Source organism: Amblyomma maculatum, chromosome 3, assembly GCF_055883805.1.
Source record: "Amblyomma maculatum isolate TAMU_Amacu chromosome 3, ASM5588380v1, whole genome shotgun sequence".
Lineage (NCBI taxonomy): Eukaryota > Metazoa > Arthropoda > Arachnida > Ixodida > Ixodidae > Amblyomma > Amblyomma maculatum.
Genome location: NC_139346.1, coordinates 35,335,296 through 35,346,256, shown reverse-complemented (window position 1 = coordinate 35,346,256; position 10,961 = coordinate 35,335,296). Strand labels below are relative to the sequence as shown.

The following is a 10,961-nucleotide window of genomic DNA, read 5'->3' as shown; positions in this document are numbered from 1 at the left end:
GCGAAGTAGAGGGCCTGTCACACTAGCACGACATGACGCCGATTTGGTCTGCCAACAGCGCGTCTTCCTGATGTCTGCGTCTATGTCACACTGCGCCGACGGAAACAGTCGGCCGACAGTCGGTGTCGGCGCCGCGTCGCTCGCAAGACGGCTGTCGGCCGACGGTCGCCCAACTCCTATGTCACACTAGCCAGACAACGTGGGAAACGTCCCCACCGACCAGGCCCTCTCATTCTCACTCTCTTCTCGTGTCATTATACGTTCATTTTCTTAATCCTTTTATTTTTTTTTCTACTATGCAAAATTCTCCTTTCTGTAGCTACTCCCTATATTATTTTTCATGGTTTATTCTCGTAACAACTTAAGGAACGCTTAATTTTAATTCTATTTCATGTATTCGACCATACCAAAACATGCGTCTCAACAGTCGTGATTATGGGCCGAGACTGAATAGTGCCCAGTATTTTACGGCTCAGGTTGCCGGATCAGAACGACGTTAGTGTTCGAAAAACAAACGCTGTCCACGGCGAATAAGAGACAGTGTATATTAAAAGGTGAAAAAAAAAAAGAAAGGAAAAAAAAAAAAAACTCTACCCTTGGGATCGAACTCACGACCTCCTGTTTGATAGCCAGCTGCGCTAACCACTGCACCACGAAAGTTAGACCTAACCGGCCCTTTCAGAGGCTGAGATATGGTTCCAGCTAATACGCTGTCTTGCAGTGCGAAAGTCGCGAAGGTAGTAGGAGCGTTTACCGCTTAACTGACTGTCCAGCTTGCTGAGAGTAAACTGCAGATAGTTTGAATCATGCCATGTTGTGCAGTAACAGGTAAAACTTTCGGCAGATTTTCTAAAACCTTAGGCGCATTTCACAGGGCCGGCCGCGGGACCACGACTGCTGTTGGTTCTGTTGTAAAGTTTAAACGCAAGTTCTGCGCTTTTTGCGCACACAATTCTTGAAACACATTGAATTATGCAACAAAAAATTATTGCGTGATGCGTAACATAGCGTTGAAATTGGGTTGCGAAGTAGCGACGCAGCGGCTAGACGTTAAACACAATGATCGAAGTGCGCAGGAGGATCGGCATCTCTGCTGGCTTCAGGAAAATAATCGCTTCTTTTCATCATTTCTTTGTCACGTACTATGTTCATTTTGCATTATTCTGTGCAGTTCGGAAAAGCGGAAAGATTGCTCACGGTCCCAACGAGCGCCACAAATCTATGCGCCCCGAATTCACTCGCCCCGAAAAGAAAACGCTGCCGTTGATATTCCACACGCATTCGGCGGCCTCGAGTATTTTGGCGACGCTCGCGTTTCGGTGACGGATTATGCATTGATTCTACTTTTTTTACGTATATTAGTGCTGAAAGGTATTCGCTGTCGACGAGGTGTACTGAGTCGGTTTTGCGTTTCGAGAAAGTTTTTGCTCGGCGGCCGATCTCTCGAAGACTCGGCCACCGACAGTCGGCAGACTGGTTTTGTCGGTGTCCCCGGCCTCAAAGCCTGTCACACTGGGAAGACATTTGGTTTTCGGTCGTGTTGGTGTCGTTGTCGGCCTAGTGTGACAGCTTGGTCGGCCGCAGACATGGTCGGCCGACGAGTTGGCCGACTGTCGGTGTCGTTGTCGGGTCTGCGTCGGTGTCGTGTCGTGCTAGTGTGACAGGCCGAACACAGCTGTCTCTCCCAGCTGCTACGACTCAGTAAATACACCCACAGACGGGCACGCGCTAGGTAATGAAATCGCAGCCGAAGCGCGGTGAGCGCGGTTTGATCTGTTTTTTTAATGCGCGCAGCTAGGTACCGTATCTCGTCTCAGCCGGCATATCAGTTTCCTTGGCACGTACTACTACACTACTCCTTGGAAGCAGTCTGCATAAACGTGACTGGCGCACCCATCGTACCGGGTCTTGGCGAGGCAGTTACGCGCGAGAGCAGAATGAAATGAAATCGCGGACTTCCGTGCGGCAATCCAAACAGTCAGCCCGCCAAAGCATGTAATCTGCCTTCCGCTGCTGGGCTGGGTAAATATCCTTCGACGGAAATGACCTCTGACGTTTGTTTGCAGGTCGCCGCCGTCAAAACCGCCCCTTAGCGAATACCCCATTCTCTCCTCCTGCTCGGACCTTAGACGGGCAGGAAAATTTATGCGGACGCAGACAAGGCGCGCTAGCATCATCGCATTGTGAAACCCGACACGGCTTCGTGCTCTGTCGACACCGCAACGTTGGCTTCGGTGGCCGAGAGCGCATCCCCACAATGCTCCTGCAGCCGAAGGCACGAGGCAATTATTGCACAGCGGTGACGAAAGCGGCGGGTATTGCGCACAGTGTTTAGCGGACGCTCATCCTCGAGCTTGCGTCTGTGACCAAGAGTTAACCGCCGCATTCGGAAGCTGATTGGATCGCACACAAGAAACCTTTTCCGACGAACGCGCCGATATAGGCCGCCGCGACTATACCTACGTCTAGACAATACGGACGGCGCGCCCAAAAACATCTCTTCAAATTAATTATTCCTGCTGGCGACCCGGACTATTAAATATTCACAGCAGGAATAGGACCGTCATACGCTACAAGGTCGCGCAAAGCGCGCACAATATGCACATCTAACGAGCACGGAGGGGTGGTCGCGATAGCCGCAGACGGAATAAATAAGCTCCCCAGCTGCGATACGCTTTCTACGAAGTGGATCCCAACGGGGCAGAGACCAGCGACCTTCGCGCGAGCGCGCGACCGCGGCAGAAAAAACAAAAAGCAGAAAAGCCGATGGCAGATCAATCGGGAAAACGCGCAAGCCGGCAGCACCGCGGCACCAAAAGAAACTGAACGCGATTAGAAATACGCACACGTTACGCGCGCGTCGCCGCAGACGGCGGCTAGCAGCAGCACATCGCGAAACAGCTGATCACAAGCGCGGCAGCAGTAACAGCAGGTAGCCACCACAGCCACTGTGAATAACGGAACATTGTGAAACGCAGTCGACACCTATGCTAACGACGGCGGCAGCGAAAGTGGCGTACCCAAACGCGGCCAGAGGCGCCTTACCTTCGGTGATCTTCTGTAGTCTAAGAACGTCCTCCGGGGAGATGAACTCTTTCTTGGCCAGTTCCTCCTCGGTGATGGGCTCCAAATCGGCCGGGTGGTCCTTGCGGGACTTGGCCTGGCGCAGAAAGCCGCCGGTACGCTTCTTGGAGCTCGGCGGGTTGGGCACGTTCGAATTCTTCACCGCACTCATCTCGATGCGTTCCTCTAGCGTTGCAGTCTCTCGAGAAGCCGCTCCTAAAATGACGGGCCGCCGCGACGCAGCACGGCCGAGGCCGAACAGGGCAGGCACTCGCCAAGTGCGGTCTCACCGGCGCGTATTCGGCCCTGAGCCGACCAGCCTCATCCTAAGAGAACGAGGAAAAATAAATCACCGCTTGCCAGCGGCCCAACCTCGCGGAGAAAAAACAGACCGACTCTGTGTCATGGCGACCGCGCGCCGCGCGCTCAAAGCAAATAAGAAAACGAAACGCGCATTTATTGATGATGATGGTGAACGACGAGAGCGCTGCCTTTTGGATTTTTCGTGCGCACGAGTCTGAAATAGAACTGCAGTAGTATTCACTGTGCAGCCGGAAAATTCCTTGGTTGTGCTACGAAGAAGTACAATCGTCAATCTTGAGTACTTAAAGTAGGAAGGGGGGGGGGGGGGGGAAGGCATACGCCCTGCAATATTGACAATGGCATGAACCCCCTGGAGCAGACGACGTTCGAACTTCGTTCCTTCGGGTAGTTGATTTGCGGAGCTATTTTATTGCTGATTATGTTCTCTCTTTCGTTGACTTTTTGTTCAGGGTGCCCTAAAACCGACGCTTTTTGTATAGTGTGTAATCAAAGCACACCTTTTGTAAACATTTTATTTATAGTTACTCTTAAAAATCCGTCGCACCGGCCCATTGACATTTCAGAAAAGCTACCTGTATGGGTCCTGTCGAGCACACTGGCAATACAAACAGTTATATAGTTAACTACAGGAGTAATTTTTAATGATACGAATCAAAAGATGTTGAGCATGAGCATTAAACGGGCCGTTTTCAATTATACGAACAGCCTTCTTCTGCATATTATGTAACCTATCCGTGTTTGATCATGTTGTGCCGCACACCAAATGACAATAGCAAATGTCTGATGAAAATAGTGCGTTATAGATTATAAGCTTGAAGTAATGTAAAACGAACTTTGCATAACACGCTATGCCTCTCGCCAGTGGTTTTTTTTTTTTTTTTTTTTTTTTTGCACTGTTATCGATGGTGCAAGTCCTAGAACAAATTGCAATGGAGCAGGGCTCCTAGACATTTTACTTAGGAAGCTGTTTCAATGCGTTGGGAGTCAAGTGTAAGTATGGGTAATGTAGGCACTTTGTTTTTTAATGTGAAAAATACTGATTTAGTTTTCCCTTCGTTGATTGTTAATGAGAATTCTGAGCTCCATGCAACTAATCTGTGCAGGGCATCATTAACTTTGAATGTCAATTCGTTTAGCGTATTAGCTGTAAATGATGATGATGATGAATCAACATTTATTGGGCCCGAAATAAATAGGTGGTGCACGCAGGCACCAGACCTAGTTCCCTAGTTGCGGGACCCATATGTTCCCAGCAACGCCTGGCCGCTGTCCGTCAGTGCGAGCTGAATCGACAGGGCGGGGCTGGATAACAAAATCTCCCATCACTCAAGTGGTTAGGGATTGGGGATATTGGCGGGATGGAGAGAATATGTTCACGTCGTCTGCATACATGACATATTTAGCGCTATTGCCAATGTTCACAATGTCCTTATTATAAAGGTTAAACACTGCAAGTCCAAAAATACTGCCTCGTGATAAGCCATAATGAAGGGGTGTTAATTACAATGAATAGTTGTTAATTACCACCAGTTGCTGGCGATGGTATAATGAGTTTTGATTAGCCGCAGCAAATCCCCGCGAAAACCATAATGCTAGAGTTTGAGGATTAGATTTGTATGGTTTACGGAATCAAAGGCATTTGAAAAATCTACAAAAACTCCGAGATTTCCCACAGAGATTTGTAAACTAATTTCCTTCATTGTTACCAGCCCCGTTTCACTTGATTTTCCTTTGATAAAACCAAATTGTGAATCCATATAACTTTGTGTTTGTTGTTGAAACTTGTGAAACGAAACTGTAGCAGCGTATCAAAATATCTCGAGAAAACTGGCAAGATAGATATAATAGGCCGCTAGTTAAAGAAGTTATTTTCTTCACCATCTCTGAAAATTACTGTAATCTTAGCAATCTGTAGTGTTTTGGGGAAATTTCCCGTGAAAAATACAAGTTTACAATATGTTCTCGTTGGTGTTAGTACGTGCGATGTGCATTTTGTAGGCGTTATTTGAAGGCCATCGGTGTCCTTATACTTTTGCTATTTTTCATAGACTGCGGTATCGAGTGAGCTTCAGTGGTAACAGGGGTATGAAATGCGCTTTCGCTAACCTTTTGCTGGAATGTCTGGAAAGTGTGCTTTCTGCAACGGATACAAAGAAATTAATAAAGCATCTAGCAGTTTCTAACCAGTCAGGTGAGCGCCATTACTGTTATGTCATTTAATACAGACTTTTGTTTTAAGTTCAGCAGAGCATTGAGACTCGTCCAAACAATGTCGGAGTGCTTGATTACTTCCTCATTAAGTAATTTCGTTTGGTCTGCCGCTTTATACTGTTTGCTTTATTTCTCGCCTCTTTAAACAATTCTTAAGATCGTCTAAACCTTGTGGGATTCGGGTATAGTGAACTAGTATTCTAGTTCACTATAGATTCGGGCTTGCTGCGGCTGCCCTTTGCGCGGCAGCCTCCCGCTTCCTTGTTGTTCTCTCTCCCTTTCTCCCGCCTAAGGCGGCGAAGAGATGCCCCGACGGGGTGGTGCAGTGGTAAGACGCCCGACTACTGTGCCGGAGTACCCGGGTTCGAACCCGACCTCGGCGGCTGCGTTTCGATGGAGGCGAAACGAAGAGGCGTCCGTGTGCTGTGCGATGTCAGCGCACGTTAAAGATCCCCAGGTGGTCGAAATTACTCCGTAGCCCTCCACTACGGCTCCTCTTTCTCTCTTTCCACTTTCACTCCCACCTTCCTCTTTTACCTATACGGCGCGGCTGAGGTGTCCACAGGAAACAAGTGAGACAGTTACCGTGCCTGTCCCTTCCTATAAATCAATCAATCAATCCGGACGACTTGTCACTGTCTCTCGGCCACAGCTCCGCCCTGGCGTCCCAATGGCTGTTCTCATTGGCGCCTTTTGGCGGGAACATGGCACCTCTTCGACGGCCGCGCTCGCGCGACCCTCCGAGACATCGCAAGGTGCGTACGCTACTGTTCTTGTCTGCCGCCTTTGTCCAAGCAGACCAGTGTGTGCTTGAGTTCGTCCGCTCCGGGTCGTACCTCAGAGCGCAGCTCGAGCCTGTCGATCGTGATCCAACAATCCGCGACAGGCGTACCTTGCGGTGGTTGCCCAATCTCTCCCTCAAAGGAACCCTTTGGTCACCGCGCGAGAGAGATCACAGCACGCCCTTGCGTGCTTGCGGCTCGCACTCCATGTCACTTCATGCGCGCAGGAGAGCCATGCTCCTCGCGCACTCCCGGGACACGGTGAATGAGTATGTGTGTGTATGTGCGTTTGTATATATGTTATTACATTTGGCTCGCGGCCCCTCGGTAGCGTTGGTCTGGCGGCTCTGTGGCTCTGCGGACGGCATTAACGGTCCCAGCAAAGAAGAGGCGTCTTCTAACGAAACAACCTTTACTACAACATCATGAAGGAACGGGCAGAGAAGCTGACCCGGAGAGAATACAGACACTCTCACACAGCTGGTGTCCAGCGTCGTGTCAACGGCGCTTCCAAAGTAGTCTCTGTCGCAGGGGAGTCTGCCGCTGCTTTTTATGTGGATGGATGGAAAAACTTTATTTTCGTCAGAGAGCATGTGTGGACGATTCCGTGTTAGATGGCCATCAACCCATGGCTGACGGCGACCTGGGTGGCCCACTCCACGGCCCTGGTCTGGACGACCGGGTCTGAGCTGGCCAACACGACCTCCCACTGCTCGAGGGAAGGATCATGCATAATATCCGCCGGTGGCGGTGCTATGCTACAGCTCTATAATATGTGGTCATAGGTTGTCAATTCCTGACACCATTCGCACTCCGGCTGAATGTCCGGGTAGATTTTGCTTAACACGTATGGGTTGAAGAAACATCTAGTCTGCAATCGTCGCAAGACGCATTCCTGCGCCTTCACCAATTGCTTGTCCGGGGGTGGGTAAATCCTCCGCTCAAGTTTGGAATGATTAGTATTGTCATGAAAGGATACCAGCCCATCTCTCGTGGACCTTCCCGGAACGTCCGGCTCACCTACTCGGCTGACGATACCTCGAGCATTCATGTGAGCCGTCTCGTTCCCAGGATTCCCAGAGTGTGCTGGTACCCAGACAATTTCCGCCTCCGTAGTCCCTCGCCCCGTGGCCCGATTCAGCAATCGCGCCGCTGTGACAGATATTCTGCCCCTCGCCAAATTTTGGATGGCTGTTTTGGAATCGCTGAAGATCAAGTCAGCATTACTACTAGTAACAGCTAGTGCTATCGCCGCTTCCTCTGCAGTTTCTGGGGAGCGGGTTTTGACAGATCCGGAGGCGATCAAGCGTCCCCGCCCGTCCACCACCGCAATTGCAAATGCGTTCTTGTCCTTATACTCGGCGACATCTACATAGACTGCCCCGTTGTACTTCCCGTACTTAGCATGCATGTAAAGCTTTGGCTCTTGCCTTCCTGCGGTCCTCGTGATGTATTGGATGCATGTTCTTGGGCAAACGTTTTATGTACAAGCCCTTGTGCATTTCCCGCCTAATCTGAATTTTCGTGTCACCAGCTAGAACGTCAACTCCAATGCCGACCCTTTCCAATATGTCCCTCCCTGCTTTTGTTTTTGAAAGCCTACCGAGCTGCATCCCCAAGTGAGCCTCCCGTAGTTCTTCTAGGGTGTTGTGCACCCCTAATCTCAGCAGCCTTTCGGTGACGCATTGTGAGGCAACCCAAGGGCCGCTTTGTACGCCTCCCTAATCATAGCCTCCACCTTGCCTTTTTCCGTCGCGTGCAACTTCAAATAAGGCGTCGCATACACTATTCTACTGAGCACAAACGCCTGCACCAGCTTACACAAGTCCTTATCCTTAACACCTCTCTTACGATTGGCGATTCTCCTAATTAGCCTCACGGTAGCATTGACCGTATTTTTATGTATTTCCTAGGAATCGCTATTCTTCCTGTTAGTCTGCATATACATACCCAGGATCCTGATCGTTTAGACCTCAGCGACCGGTACTCCCCCACTTTGACCTCTAAAGGCGGTGGCGTCACATAGTACCTCGCATGCATCCCTCTTGGTTTGTCCCTCAGCACAAAAAGCTCGGACTTGGGCTGAGAGCACGAGAGTCCTGCTTCCCCTACTAGCTCCTCCACAATATCCACCGCGTGCTGTAGAGTTTCTTCCAATTGTGCGTCACTGCCTCTGCGTCACTGTCTGTGTGCTTAGCAGCACTAAATAGCGTGGAAAGGATATAGTGATCACTATCCAGTGGCTGTCCCGTGTTTACCCACTTTGCATCCCTGATACCATTCACAAATGTGAGGTCTGGAGAGGTGTCTATGCTCACGATGTTGCCTATCCTCGTATGATCTAGCGGGTTGTTCAAGATCGTCCATCGCAGGTACTGGGCAACCTGCCAAAGTTTATTTCCCTTCGGGCTGGCTCGGATGTAGCCCCTCTCCGGATGAGGCGCATTTAAATCCCCCACCACGATGAGTTGAGACCTAGCTAGCCGTTGCGTTTTTATCAGGAGGCCTGGCAAGCCCACCCCCTTATCTTTTGGAGAAGAGTATACATTAAGAGCAAAGATACTCTTATCGTCCTTTCTTTTGGAAAAAATCTCCAGCCGGACGTAGTCTTCCATGCTGCTATCTATGGTATGCTGAATCACTGTGGTGTCGCGATGGACAAGCACGGTCATGATGACGCTCGATACGCCCCCTCAATCAATCTCTGGTGGTGTAAATGTCTTAAATCCCTGTAATTTAACCGAGCCGCTAGCCTCCTGCGGAGCTATAATGTCCGGCTTACTATCTAGATTTTGTATGTGCAATTGCAGGTTCCCCCGCTTGCGACAGAAGCCCCTACAGTTCCACTGCCAAACCTCAATTTGCTGGCGAGGGGCCATGGTGAGGCACTAGGTTCACTAACATCGGCTCTTGGCCGACTACGGGAGGCAATCTAGCCTCTAGCATAGCATTTAGGTGTTTAAACATACCCATTACTACTTGGGTCTGGAAACCCCGCAAGTCATTGGTGAAGGCGTCAAGACGCTCCTCAATCTTGCCTAGTCTGGCTTCAATCCTGTCGACCGGACCTTCCAACCTATCCTGTCTGTCTTCCAGTTTTCCTACTCTCTCCGCAAGGGTAAGCATGTCCCTCCTAAGACTAGTGACTTTAACTACTGGCTGAGGCGTGTCCGCCGCCGAAGTTTCTGCTACTCTTTTTGCATGAGCTCCCTCATCTGCCGGCGGCGGCCTTTTGACCGTCCCCCGATTCTCCACTTCCATAGCTGTGTTATCGTCCACGCTAGAAGCGTTCGCCTGCGCCGCCTTTTGTGGGGCGTCCACGCTAGAAGAGTTCGCCTGCGCCGCTTTCCGCGGGGCCTGGGCCAGCGGCGTCTGTACCCTTTCTACTCTGTCGGTTTTAAGCGCGCATTCCATCTCTGCCATCCTAGCTTCCATGTTTTTGATAGTTTCGGCTTGCTGCAACACCTGCCTTTGTAGCTCCTTCTCTCGAGCAGTCTCATTTTGGGATCCCGCGTTGGGCCAACTCACCTTTTTCTTCGTGCCACTTGGACTTCCTCCATGACCGGAACCTTGCCCTCCTCCTTTGCCAGGCTCGGGTCCGGGCAGCGGCGGGAAGGAAGCTGACCGGTCCCTTCTCTTGCTATCGCCTCTCGCACCGCTAGATGACCGCTTCCTGGGCCTCGAACACCGCTCTTCCTTGCCAGTTTGGCTCTTATCCTCGTTGCTGTGCTGCAGACCCGTCGGCTGCTGACGGGCTAGGCGAAACTTGCATTTGCGGCTTCCCGTGCTGTGCATCCCATGGCACACGATGCAGTCCGGCGTGCAGGTCAGCGACTCTCCGTCCGGTGGTGCACGATGTTCCTTCCCGCAACGGCGACACAGATTAGTCTTCGGACGATAGCAAACGTCCGCCCGATGTCCCACTCGTCTGTAGTTATAGCAGGTCTCGACTAACTCTCTATACGGGATCACAGCGTACAGACAGTTCCAATAAATAACTTGCCGGGGAACGCGCTTCCCCCCGAAAGTGATCTGAATCGCCTTTGACTTGCCCAAAGGTCTGGCATCCAAATTTTCCATGTCTTCGTTCTTCAAGAATCCTGCGCGAACTTCTGCCAGTGGGCGTCCGTTGTACGCATTGCAAATTACTCCGCGCACAGAGTTCTGCGGCGCCGCCACGTACGCCGAAACTTCAAGGTCACGACCACCCAGCTTGAGCGTCTTTACATTCGCATATGCCCCGCTACGATTCATACACGGAGGGCTCACCGTCATCCTGTTGTTTGTCTCATTGACCCGCACCAGGTCTTCTTCCACCGCAGTCGCATTCGCTCTCAAGGCACATTCGAGCTCCCTCGGCGTCACTATACTCAAGTCCCAATTCTTGGGCCGGCACACAACCTTGAAATCCTTGGCTGGCATCTTCAGAAACGGTCCCCGTTTTTTCCACTCCGGCGCTTTCCCCCGCTTGACTTGGGCTGCTCCGTGCGTCTGGCGCCCGTCGCTGCCTGCCTGTTTCTCGGTAGGCCTACTCTCGGAGTGATCCCCGTACATAGACTTCTTGAATCGATCTTGCGCCTT

At 50.9% G+C, this 10,961-nt stretch overlaps 1 protein-coding gene across 1 annotated transcript in view; it reads right to left on the bottom strand.

Annotated features, from left to right (window-relative positions):
• The window catches only part of unc-119 (unc-119 lipid binding chaperone), a 34,851-nt gene extending 31,352 nt beyond the window's left edge, over window positions 1-3,499 (bottom strand). The window contains exon 1 of the mRNA XM_084597448.1: window positions 3,046-3,499. Within this exon, the coding sequence (XP_084453574.1) occupies window positions 3,046-3,235 (190 nt within the window). The 5' untranslated portion in view covers window positions 3,236-3,499. The remainder of the gene's footprint in view (window positions 1-3,045) is intronic.
• Between the last annotated feature and the right edge of the window lie 7,462 nt (window positions 3,500-10,961).